The sequence below is a fragment of the Callospermophilus lateralis genome, chromosome 19 (genome assembly GCF_048772815.1).
Source record: "Callospermophilus lateralis isolate mCalLat2 chromosome 19, mCalLat2.hap1, whole genome shotgun sequence".
NCBI classification, from domain to species: Eukaryota; Metazoa; Chordata; class Mammalia; order Rodentia; family Sciuridae; genus Callospermophilus; species Callospermophilus lateralis.
Window position 1 is genome coordinate 385,448 of NC_135323.1, and position 12,708 is coordinate 398,155.

Consider the following 12,708-nt stretch of genomic DNA (forward strand, 5'->3'; position numbering starts at 1 on the left):
TCCCCTCACTACCGGAAGCCCACTTTGGGGCAGGAAGCGAAGCAGCTTACATTGTTGAGAAGAAAGCGAGCAGTCCTCCTAGGGGGAGGGTCTAGGCTTGAGAGCCAGACAAGGATGTTGGGAACCATCGTGGTAGGGCACGTGTAGGATGGCCACGTCAAGCCCAGGGGCAGTGGTGCCTCTCACACACGTGCATCTGAATTCATACTCACAATGCTCTGACACCCTGCTGTCTCCAGGGTTCTAGAAAGGTCTGTCATGTGACGTCGCAGTGTGTGTTAAGCACCTTGTTAATCAGAGGAAATGCCCCGTCAGCCAGCATAGTCTGCAAGCCTTGTCCTACTGTGACGTTTCTAGGAGAGGGTCACGGCGTGAGTCTGGTGCACAGGCATGGATATTGCAATCAGACTCACACATTTCTCTGATGAAAGAGAGAAGAAAGCATCTGTTGCACAAAGATTTTAAGTTATTTGCCAAGTTTTCCCTAATAGTTCAAATAAGTCAAACATGACATTAAGCAGTCCACAGAACAAGATGGTACATGGAGGTACACTTTCAGAACTGGGGAGGAGTGGATGCAGAAGCCAGTTCACAGGAGCACAGTGCATGAGCACGTTGATTCCTGACAAGAGAGACAAATGGAAGAGGTGAGACAGAAAGACACTAGGGATTTTGCTCTTTAGTGTGATTAATGCTTTCCTGTGTGAATGTTTTGTGAAAGATGACAGTAAGTTTTGAAGTTTTATGGGGTGCTGGGAGTAGGAGGAAAGAGTTCCCCACCATTTGTCACTGAATGTCACGCAGTTCCAGGGTGGACAGAGGCAGTGGACTCTGGGTGGGTTGCAGAGGCTCCACCTGTCAATGCAGGGGCCCATGAAAGGACTCCAGAAAGGACTGAGAAGCGTCTGTGTGTGGGGGAAGGAAAACCATTGAAAACCCTGGTTTATCATCTGAACTATCTGTCTTTATGCCAAGAATTATTCAAGCTATTTTTCTATACAAATACTTTTTTGGGGGTGTGCTGGGGATTGAACCCCAGGGCCTTGTGCATGCGAGGCGCACACTCTACCAATGGAGCTATATCCCCAGCCCAATATGTATGTTTTGAGTTAAATCTATAAATATTGTTATAAAACTTGTTTTTTCCAAGTTGGAGTTGCACTCATTGAATGGTTTTGTGCTCACATATCCTTTTTTTTTTTTTTTTAATGAAATAAATAAATAAATAAATATTTTCGTTTTTTTTTTCTTTTTCTTTTTCTTTTTTTTTTTTTTTGTGCTGGGGATTGAGCCCAGGGCATTGTGCATGTGAAGCAAGCACTTTATCAACTGAGCTAAATCCCCAGCCCATGAAATAAAATCTTGACTGAACACCTTTAAGCAAACTACAGCAAAATTTGATTCAAATAAACACTCCTCTAGAGATTAAACGCTTTTGGATCATAACTGTTTCTTCTTTCTCACAAAAACTGAACAAGGGTCAGAGAGACGGGGTAAAGATACTCAGTTTGGAAATGGAAGACTCTTGTGAAAAAAAATATATATATATAAATTGCTGACCCTTCTAGGTAACAGAACATTTGTTAGATTCTTGACTCTGTGCTAGCCCCAGGGTTAGCAGGATAAATCAAATGTGTTCCCTGCCTATGGCATCCATAAATAAGCCTGGGCAAGAGAGATTAGAAAGGCTGTAGGGGCCCTGGAGGTGTGGACATGGACACCAGCTTGTCCCAGGGCATAGAGAGCGAGGTCTGCTGAAGCAGCCACCCAGTGCAGAGTCTTGGGAAGATGGGGAGGCACTGTCCTGGCCTCTGTGAAGGCAAGGCATTGTGAAGGTGCCTGGTCTGGTCTGGAGAGAACGGAAAGGCCAGTGGGCCAGGTTGAGTTTGTCCAGAGGTTGTGGGGACCCATTAGATGTCATTTGGCCAAGGAGTGTTGTCGACCTTGGGATCATATTTTTGAAAATAGAGTGGGGCAGTGTGAAGGTTCAGTTACTGCAGGGAGAGGGTGGTGTCTGAGTTCAGGTGGAGCGCCTGGACTGAGGCAGTGGCTGTGGACAGGAGGGGCTGCCAAGCACACCCAAGTCAGAGCAGGCTGCGTTTAAGGCAGACGATGCCCACACCGGAGAAATTGAAGATCAGCCCAGTTTCTTGCGTGATGCTGCCATTTTCCCAGAGAAGGTGGTATAGGACAAGGAAGAGGTCGGCTTATAGGGTAGGTGAGATAAGTGAGTGTGGTTCAGAATGGGCTGGATTGCTGACCTCCTGTGAGTCAGGACTGTATGGAATTGTGTGTGTTGTGAAATACTTTTGTTGTTGTTACTGGGGATGGAACTCAGGGGCACTGAGCCACATCACCCACTGTTTTTTACATTGTATTTTGAGACAGGGTCTCACTGAGTTGCTTTGCGTCTCGCTAAGTTGCTGAGGCTGGCTTTGAACTTTAGATCCTTGGGCCTCAGCCTCCTGAGCTGCTGGGATTCAGGCATGTGCCACTGCGCCCAGCCTGTTGTGAAGTACTTTGATGCACTTGTTTGGGCAGTTTTTACTCATTAATGAAGATGTAGAAAGAAGACCCTGTGGAGGAGTTCTGCTGGTGTAAAGGAGCGTGCACTCCCTTAGCAGTTGAGGGATTTGACTTCTCTTTCCGCTCCTTGACAGCCTGGACTTAAGTCCTGGGCTCAGCCCCTCCCTCTCCTCTCATGCAGTGGGCTAAGACATCTCCAGGACCCCTTCTGTCTCAAAAAAAAAAAAAAAAAAGTGCTCACTGCTCGTCATTAGAATGGCATGTTACGAAAAGTGCCACCGCCTCCGAGCAGCTCTGGGAAGGCTGCTGCCCCGAGAGGCTGGCCTCCCAGCTGGGCTCTGCCGCCACCCAGGGGGGGTGCTTTCCAGGCCTCTTCTGGCCTCTCACCAGCTTCGCCCTTTCTTTCAGATCACCGAAGTGGCCTTGGAGTACAACAACTGTCACGGGGACCAGGTGGTGGAGCGTCTACTTCAGCACCTGCGGCGGGTGGACACACCTATGTTCCAGTCCCTGGCGCCACAGCCACCAGCTCCACTGCTGGACACACCGCCGATGGCAGCGTCCCCCTGCTGCAATAGTGTGGTGCTGCCCCAGGGGCACTCCTTCTCCAGGACCCACAACGTCTGTGAGCTGTGTGTCAACCAGACTGCCGGGGGCCTCAGGCCAAGCTCGGCCAGCATGCCGCAGTGCAGCTTCTTTGAGATGGCGGCAGCCCTGGATTCCTTCTACCTCAAGGAGCAGACCTTCTACCACGCAGCTTCAGACAGCATGGAGTGCAGCAATTTTTTAACTTCCTATAGCCCTTTCAGCTACTACACTGCATGTTGCAGGACCATAAACAGGGGCGTGGTGAGCTTCATCGATTCTGAACAAGGCGTCTTTGAAACCCCGACCCTTGCATTCTCTTCCCTGGAGAAGAAATGTGAGGCCGCCGCCCCCAGCTCCCTTCCTCACATTGAGGAGAACAGGTATCTCTTCCCTGAAGTGGGCGTGGCCAGCACGACCTTCACAGGCCTGAGCTGCAGAACCAACAAGACCCTGAACATCTACCTTCTGGATTCCAATTTATTTTGGTTATATGCAGAGAGGCTGGGTGCTCCGAGCTCCACGCACGTGAAAGAGTTTGCCACAATTGTTGACGTGAAAGAAGAGTCTCACTATATCTTGGATCCAAAACAAACGCTCATGAAGTTTACCCTAGGTACTGTAGCTGGCTTCCCCAGCATACTAAGTTTTGCCTAACTTGGCCTAGGTAACTCTGATGGAGAGGGCTCGTTGCACTGGGTTGTGGGGGTGTTGGCAGCTCTGAGGCTCACTTAAGTCTGTAGACTGTTGGACATCGTCATTATCCATCAGTCATAATCTTAAAAGAACTCATGTGGTCTATTAAACGGAACGGAAACTTCCTCACCCAAACTTTGGATAAGTTTATCAACCTGTGGGGGTAAGAGTCCAACTCTCTAGTTGGCCGTTCCTGTCACATTTTTAATGTAGAGCCAGCTGTATGCAGAGGGGACCTGGCTGCGTACTGGGCAAGGAGGGGAGAGCTGTTCTGGGGGGACGTCCAGGGGCTGATGAAGGGGAGCAGTTAACAGCATGTCATTCTTGAGCAGCCAGCAGAGGATATTGAAGTGCCTCCCGCCCTCGCCGCCTTGCAGGTCTGTACTCTGGCCTCAAGGCCACCAGGCCTGATCTGTTCTGCTGCAGCTTTCCAGGAATGCTGCTGTGACCTTGGGTGCCTGGATTGTAACAAGCAGGGGTCAAGTGCAGTAGACAAACAGCAGGTTGCAAACTAGTGAAATCCTCTTCTGGGTCTACAACTCCACATGGGTGAGATCCCCGAGCTTGCCCCTGGGGCTTGGCGGCGCCAGCGCAGCAGATGACCCACACTGCCTGTTCCCAGGACCTTGGTGGAGCCCTGGACAGACAGAGAGGGAAGTGAGAATTCAAAAGCCTTGTTAGTTCAGCCTCACTGGAGATTTGGGGGACAGGCAGTATGTGCCAGATGGAGAAAGGAGGAACTTGGTAGCAAAGGAAACTGTTTTCAACTTCAGAGGGTTTGAAAGCAAAAGTAAACTCAGGAGTCCCTGAATACTGGTCCTCAAAGCTGTCCTCGTTCAATCCCGGTGGAGTGGGTTTGTACCTGACTCACAGTTGGGAACGTACTTTATGGAAGTGTTGATTTCCCTCCAAATTACGTATGGCAATCATGAGTGCTCCTTGGTGCTTAAAAGAGCCCTGGGACCAGTCTCTTTCTGGAGGACGTGATCTTTTTTTGTTTGTGTACGGTGCTGGGGGTTGAACCCAGGCCTTGTGCGTGCGAGGCAAACACTCTACCAACTGAGCTGTAGCCCCAGCCCAGATGATGTAATCTTTTGATACTACAAATTATTCCTGATTCGTGTTTTCCAAGAGTATTTTTGTCTTTTTTTTTTAAGAGAGAGTGGAGAGAGAGAATTTTTTAATATTTATTTTTTAGTTTTTCGGCAGGCACAACATCTTTGTTTGTATGTGGTGCTGAGGATCGAACCCGGGCCGCACGCATGCCAGGCGAGCGCGCTACCACATCCCCAGCCCGAGTATTTTTGTCTTATTGGATTTTCTTAAAATGAAGCAAGTATTTATTTTTTTAAAAAAGTGTTCATTGGATCTTTTGATGAGCTCATGATATGTTCACTCTGAATGTCATTGTTAGCTGAAAGAAGCCTTCTTCAGATTTTCTTCTGTCTTCTGTATCCACTCTGAAATGTCTGGCTTAGTTGTTCTTTGTCTTGTAGCTAGTGACAGTTCTTAGGGTCCTTGTGAAACAAACCATGTGCTTGTACCATTGTTGGCTTGGAGAATTAACTCTCAAGGCAGCTGTCTCTAGGGCACTTGCAGAATTAAGGCTGCATTCAGATTAGGAAATAATTCTTGGTTTTATGTTTTAACAGCATAGCCAACTAAATGTCCCTGAGATTTGACAATGAAGTCTCTTTAGTATTCACATAACATTCTTCACTTCCTCCTCCTCCTGCAAACATGACCTTGTTTGTTAGGGTCTCAAAGTGGAGGGAGTTAGAAGAAAAAGAGAAGCAAAACTCAGGTTAGTGTTGCTTCAGCTGAGGCAGAGGACCCTAAAGATGGTGGCTTCTGTGGAAATGGTAAAACTGTTGACTCGACTTAGGGCCAAAAGTATGTATATAGGTTTTATTTAGGTATTCCACCACAAATGATTGAGTTTATTTTCACTAACCTCTAAAAAAGGAAACTTGAAGAATCTTAATAAAGGAAACAAAAAGTAGCCCTTGTCCTCAAATTTACGAGTGCTAAATGCCCTCCACATTGCGGAAGCTTGTGCGTTTCTGCCTTTGTAGTTGCATTTAAAGATCTTAGCATCCCAGGTTGAAGTCTCTTGAGAAGACCGTGGCACGCTGGTGGTGTGTGTCTTCTTGCATGATGCATATCTGTGGACTAGGCCCTTTAGAAAAGAGTAGCCTGGGATCCCAGTGCTGCGTGATTTTTGTCATCTAAAGGACTGTGCTGGTTAACACTACCAAAGCTCTGCCTGGTGCCACCCTGGGCGGCTCCGTGCAAGGTTTGGCTTAGAGGGGAAGTGTTACAAATGTGAGCATGGGAAATCATTTCTGTTTTTAAAACATGGAGTTTAAAGTAGCCAGTTACTCTCTCTGTACCTACAAAAGAGTTTATCTCACTTTTTTTTTTTTTTTTTTAGAGTCTTTTATTCAAAACTTCAGCGTTCTCTACAGTCCCTTGAAAAGGCATCTCATTGGAAGTGATCCTGCCCAGTTCCCTTCTCAGCATTTAATCACTGAAGTGACAACGGACACCTTCTGGGAAGTTGTCCTTCGGAGACAGGTATGGAGTCACAAGGGACGCAGAGATTAAACTTCTGTCCCTTTTGAAATAATTTCCAAAGCTGCAGTTGTTGGGGTGAGCAGTTTTTTTGTTTGTTTATTTTTTCAGTACTGGGGGTAAACCCAGGATTGCTCTACCACTGTGCTACTTCCCCAGCCCTTTTTTATTTATTATTTCAAGGCAGGGACTCCTTCTGTTGCCTAGGCTGACCTCAAACTTGCAGTCCTGTTGCCTCAGCCTCCTGAGTAGCTGGGATCACAGGGTATCCCCATCTTGCCTGGCGTGGTCAGTCAGTTTGTGATGTGCAAATTAGCCACATGACATTTTGCTAGTGGTGGAACTTGAGATCTGAAGATGAAAACTTGCCTGTAATTTCTGCGTAGGGCCTGACGTTAACCCCGTGCAGCAGGGACATGAGGCAGAGCCTGTTGCCCAGGTCAAGTAATGGTCTTCCCTGTCCACAGGATGTCCTTCTGCTCTATTACGCGCCGTGGTGTGGCTTCTGCCCATCCCTCAATCACGTCTTTATCCAGCTAGCTCGTCTCCTGCCTGTGGATGCACTCACGGTGGCCAGGTAAGGAAGCCCGTGCTCAATGCTATGGGCTGTGTGCTGCCCTCACTGTCCCTGCAGCTTGGCCGTAGTGTGTGAGGCTATGCCCACTCACCTTGAGCGAGACTTAGATTTAGTGGTTAGGCTGAAGCCATGAGCAGAACCTGGTTGAAACCCTCCTTTCCTGGTGAATTCTGAGTGTTCCATGATGTTAGTGTGTTTAGGACTGACTGGATTCTTTGGAGGCCGGGTGCAGTTCTGTCTGCTTGGTATCATGGGAAGGGGGCTCCTTAGAATTGCCACCTGACCCTGGGACCTGGAGTACCAACCTTTGTGTTCCTCCTCCTCATTTGTGAAATCAAGAGGAAGGATTGGCTGATAGCCTTGTATTCTAGTTTTTTGATTACATGGGTACTATATGTGGGTTCCACATAAGCAAAAAAAAAAAAAAAAAAAAAAAAAATATATATATATATATATATATATATATATATATGGTTTTTTCTTATTCTTTTGGAAAAAGAAGGCTCAAACAGAGATCTTAGATGAGGTAGTATTGTGGTTCAGATTTGATGTCCCCGCAAGGATGCTACTGCAGGAATATTCAGAGGTGGAGTGGTTAGTTATGAGAGCTGTATCCTAATCAGTCCGTCCTGGTGTGAATGGACTTGCTGGGTGGTAACTATAGGCAGGTGTGGCGTGGCAGGAGGTAGGTCACCGGGGGTGTGTCCTGGAAAGGTGCCTCTGTCCTTTGGGTCCCTTTTCTCTTTCTTTGGTTTCCAACTTCACCATGAGCTGAGCATCTTTCCACTGCTGGCCCTTACCCCGTGATGTTCTGTCTCACCTTGGGCCAGAAGCAATGGAGTCAGCCCAGTGTGGACTGAGACCTCTGAAACATGAGCCCCAGATAAACGTCCCTCCTCTAAGTTGTTCTTATCAGGTATTTTGGTCACAGTGATGCAGAGGCTGGCTAAAACAGGTAGTAAACAGTTTGGGCCCTCCCCAAAGCCCCCTACAGATAGATTAGGTGTATATTAAAGATAAAACCATAGAAAACATAGCAGAACATAGAATGTTGGATTTGCTAGTTCTTTTGAAAGTTGAAAACTTCCCTAGTGGAAGTACTTTAAAAATTAATAAAAAAAAAAAAAATTGGATGTGGTGGCATACGTCTGTAATCCCAGCGACTTGTGGCTGAGGCAGGAGGATCACAAATTCAATTTAGCAAGACCCTAAGCAATTTAGTGAGATGCTGTCTCTAAAAATAAAAAGGGTAGGGATGTGGCTCAGTGGTGAAGCGCCCCTGGTTCAACCTCTGGTATAAATAAATAAATAAATAAATAACGAAAATAATAAGAAAAGGAAGATGCATAGATTTCATTAGAAGTATATACAGTGAAAGGAAATCAGATGTAAAAAATGGAACCATAAGTAGTTTACAGTATCTGTATTTTGCCTGTTATATCCAATGCACTGTCAGTAATAACTAGAGCCAAATTTGGGGAGTGATGTGCTAAGAGATTTTTCTGTACACAGGACTTAATCATCAGAACAGTCATTGAAGCCAGTATGATCATCACTTTATTTTATTGAGGAGGAAACTAAGGCACAGAAAGATTAGGTAACCTTCTCAGAGTCACACAGCCTATAAGTGATGGATCAGGATTCAGAGGCTCCAGCCGCCTCACCATTAACTTGGTTTAAGGACCAGTGAGGGGGACTCCAGTGTGAAGGAAGGACATGGGCAAGTTTTTCATATAAGAGGAGAGAGTATATAAACAACTTGGGAAATTACAACCTAATAAATGTAAATTAAAATACTAACAATGCATCATTTACATCTATTAAATTAATAAGTGCTTCTAAGTGACAATCTTGGGTTGATAAAATGGAGTGGAATTGGCACAGTCACATCTAGCTAATGGAATGAGTAAATTGGCACAATCCTTTTGAAAAATGTTGGCAACGTTTGCAAGGAATCACAAAGACAGTTATGTATTTCTGACCCAGTTAATTCCACTCTGGGAGGTCAGGGAAACGGGGATCCCAGCCCAGGGACACAGTATTCATATCCAGTAGGAGAGGAAACGCAGTTCTGGAAGTCGGTCCCTTCACAGGAGCAGTGCATCTCATACAATCAATTGAAAAGAACAGAGCGTGAGATACTAACTGCTCCCAAGACTATGTCAGCTCTCAGGCCAGGTGTGAACGGGGATCCCAGAAAGAAGGCCCCAGGTAGCCCAGTGGAGCTCTGAGCGGGTCTGTACAGTGGTTTTCTTTTTAATTTCACAGTCTGCTCTCTTGTTGAAGTAAAAATCACAAGGAAAAACACGTGATTATAGGATGTAGTGTTCAACGCCACTTGCTTGAAAGATGGAACTCTAGTGCTGTAGGTAGGCTGCCGCAGGCAGAGGCAGGATAAAGTTGTAGTAAACTGTTTTTCATCCAGTTAGGCCTTTTTTTAGTTGCGGATGGACACAATACCTTTATTTTGTTTATTTTTATATGGTGCCAGGATCGAACCCAGGGCCTCACTCATGCCCAGCAAGTGCTCTGCCACTGAGCCACCACCCCAGCCCATTGCCAGTTTTTGAAAAGTGAATTTCACCCTTTTGAATAAACACATGGCACTGATTTATCCCTTCCAACCCCACAGCAGTGGTACTTTCTGAAAGTGTCCCATCGAGTTGAAGGTTCCACCATTGCAGCTTTTGCATGCGCTCTGGTGAACATTGGCCACGCGGCCCTTCCACTAGCAGGACCGCACTCCTTCCTTGGAGGATCTGTCGGCTCTCTGTGTCCAGGCAGCTTGCACAGGAGCCCTGCCCCAGGCCCAGCTCAGGCCTGAGGACTCACCATCCAAAGCACCTGCTCCAAGTTCCTCAGTGCCTGAGCACAGGGTTGAAGACTGACATCATTTTCTGTATTCAAAAATCAATCTAAAAGCTGCTAAGGAAATTGTTTTCAACTACCATTCAGACTCAGAATTTATGAAAAAGAATAATCTTCCATCTTCAAAATGCTTGATGTATTTCATTCAGTTTATTTTCTTTTTTTAGAACTAATTCATGCATTAAGGTATTTGGCCAGATCCTGTCGGATGAATGAACTGTTCCTTAGGTGTCAATGAGACATTCTTTGGCAGGTCATTATGTTAGCCCTCAGTGGAAGGCTTTCCCAGGGTGGACAGCTGCACGTCCTGGAAGCAAGGTGCCTGACACTCAGTGAGCGGGGCTGGGCCAGCATGGGATAAACAGCACCAGATTCCTTAGGTATTAGAGAAGGTTCTTTGAGCTGGGAGCTCCCTGGGCCTCTCTCTTACCTCTGTTTTCTCTTTGTCTCCCAGAATTGATGTGTCTCAGAATGATCTTCCTTGGGAATTTATGGTTGACCGTCTTCCTACTGTCTTGTTTTTTCCTTGCAACAGGTAAGACTGAATTTTTAAAAAAAAAAAATTTTTTTTTTCTTTTTATTTGTCAGTGGACCTTTATTTTATTTTTGGTGCTGAGAATCAAACCCAGTGCCTCACACACGTTAGGCAAGTGCTCTACCACTGAGCCACAACCTCAGCCCCTGAATTTTTTTCAATGTAGGGCAGATAAGATTCTCTTGTTGAGGTCTGAAGATGAAATGAATTTGAGTTATAAAAACCCAGGTGCTGTTGGCACATGCCTGTAATCCCTGCTACCTGGGAGGAGGACAGGAGGACAGCCTCAGCAACATACCAAGAGCCTGTCTCAAAATGTAAGGACTGTGGATGTAGCTCAGTGGTAGAGTGCTGCACAAGGCCCTGAGTTCAATCCCTAGCACAAAAACAAAAACCTTATAAAACATGTTCTGTGACTAAACTGTTCAAAAAATATGCCATTGGAAACATGGTACAAGAGCTCCAGGGTCAGAATGTTATGTGTGGTGTTGATTTTCTTTGAAGAAGTTTGCTCTTCCTGAGTCTGTTTCTTACAGGAGCATGCATGTGGCCATCAGAATTGGTTAGCTTTCATGGCCCATGAGCCAGGATGGGCAGGAAAGACCCGATGTTTGTGGGGTGAATGAGCAGCCAGTCTTGGCGCCCTGCCGCCCAAGCCTTCCCCATGCCCATTCCCGTTCGGCCCTCCCAACGCCCCCATCCCTCTTGAACGAGATGAGTGGGGACTTCTTACTGACAGCACTGTCCTTCCCTGGGTTCAGGGAGCACTGGAAAGGGGCCTTTCTCTGCCTACGTGCAGAACACTGTGAATGTCTGCCACAGTGTTGACCCTTGACCCTGTCAGTTTCACCTACACGTATTCCGGAGTCACTTATTACTGCATCTATGCCGAAGACCCTGGCAGCAAAAGGAGAGGGGATTTGACAATCAGTGACTGTGGGTGCAGATGTTTCAGTAGAAAAGAAAATGAACTCTTGGCCCTCTCAAGCCTAATAAACTGGATGTTGGCTCCCTTTTAGGTACAGATTCCCTTGGCTTTAGGAGGGTCCTCCTGGGGGTTCACTCCTCTTCTCTACTGGCAGTGTGTGCTCAGGTCCTTTAGGGAAGGCCCTGACCCACACGTGCAGCGTCTGCCTCCCTTTCAGGACTCCCTGTGCCCCTGCTCTTCTCACCTGCAGCTCCAGGAGAGGGCTTCCTGGATGGGCTTTGACTCATTGCTTGTTTTTTTGCCATTTATCTTAAAGAATGTTTGCTGGAACACTCCCTGTAGTAGGGTCTGGTCACGTAGTGCACTAAAATCAGAACGTGACGCACCCTGTTCTGTCGCTGGCTGTGTCATGATGAGCCTTTTTCTTTCTAAGAAGTGTTTAAACTGCCACACATCAAGGAATCATGGACTCCAACACTAGCAGTTTCATCTGTGTGGGACAGGAGTTGGGCACGTAGTTTAACGACGTGTAACCTTGCATTCCAAACATAGTTGGAGAAGGTATTAAAGCTATGGCACCTAACTTGTACCTTTGCATGAAGAAGTTCTCTGCAATTGGAACGCACGGGTATGCACTGAGAGGGACAAAGAGACACACGGGGAGGACAGTGCGAGGCGGTGGCTGTTGGGAGGCCTGCATCTGGGGTGGGGTTCTCTGCTGAAGCTGCCTGCTGTGAGAAGCCTGAAGCCGAGCTTATTCTCCAGACCTGGGCAGGTCGGTCACCAAGCCCTTCCTGTGCCCTTAAACAGTGAATAGAGGAAAGTCAGTTTTGTCCTGATGGCGAGCTCTCAGTAAATCAAAGCCTTATTGCTTTGGATTGGAATTTTTCTCATTTCCTAAAAACAAATGGGAGGCACAAGTGAAGTGAGCTCCCAGTTGGCTGGAATGCCTGGTTTGACCAGGAGTCAGCGGGCCAATGATGGGAGCTGGCAGCTTGCAAAGGAGGAAATGAAAAGACCAACCATGTGATAAGACTGTTTTCACGTTCACCTGCTTAGACTGTTTTTAGTGAAAGAAATATGGAATTGTATGTGCACTATGAAAAAGGCCCACTCGTGCATGCTGTGGGTCAGATGCATAGGAGGGGAATGCCAAGGTGGGGGGTGATTCTGCGGGTGGATCTCTACATCCCTAGCAAGTTTCTGCAACAAGCATGCCTCATTTTGTAAAGATTATGGGGAAAACTGCAGAGGAGCCTGTCCTCAGCCAGGTGTGCAGCCTGGCTGGCTTCATCCTGCTCCTGGTCCTGCCACCCCCTACCAGAGGCAGGAGGCCAGGTGGGTCCCAACGGAAACCATCACCTTTCTGCAAAGGGACATCTCAGAGCCTCTCCTCCTGGCCACCTGCCTGCATCAGAT

General features: G+C 46.9%; 1 protein-coding gene across 3 annotated transcripts in view; it reads left to right on the top strand.

Annotated features, from left to right (window-relative positions):
• Window positions 1-12,708, top strand: part of Txndc11 (thioredoxin domain containing 11) — a 63,089-nt gene that overhangs the window by 47,926 nt on the left and 2,455 nt on the right. For all 3 annotated transcript variants that reach the window (XM_077106154.1, XM_077106156.1, XM_077106155.1), the window contains 4 exons: window positions 2,935-3,727; window positions 6,242-6,384; window positions 6,849-6,958; window positions 10,281-10,361. In XM_077106154.1, coding sequence (XP_076962269.1) covers window positions 2,935-3,727; window positions 6,242-6,384; window positions 6,849-6,958; window positions 10,281-10,361 — 1,127 coding nt within the window. The remainder of the gene's footprint in view (window positions 1-2,934; window positions 3,728-6,241; window positions 6,385-6,848; window positions 6,959-10,280; window positions 10,362-12,708) is intronic.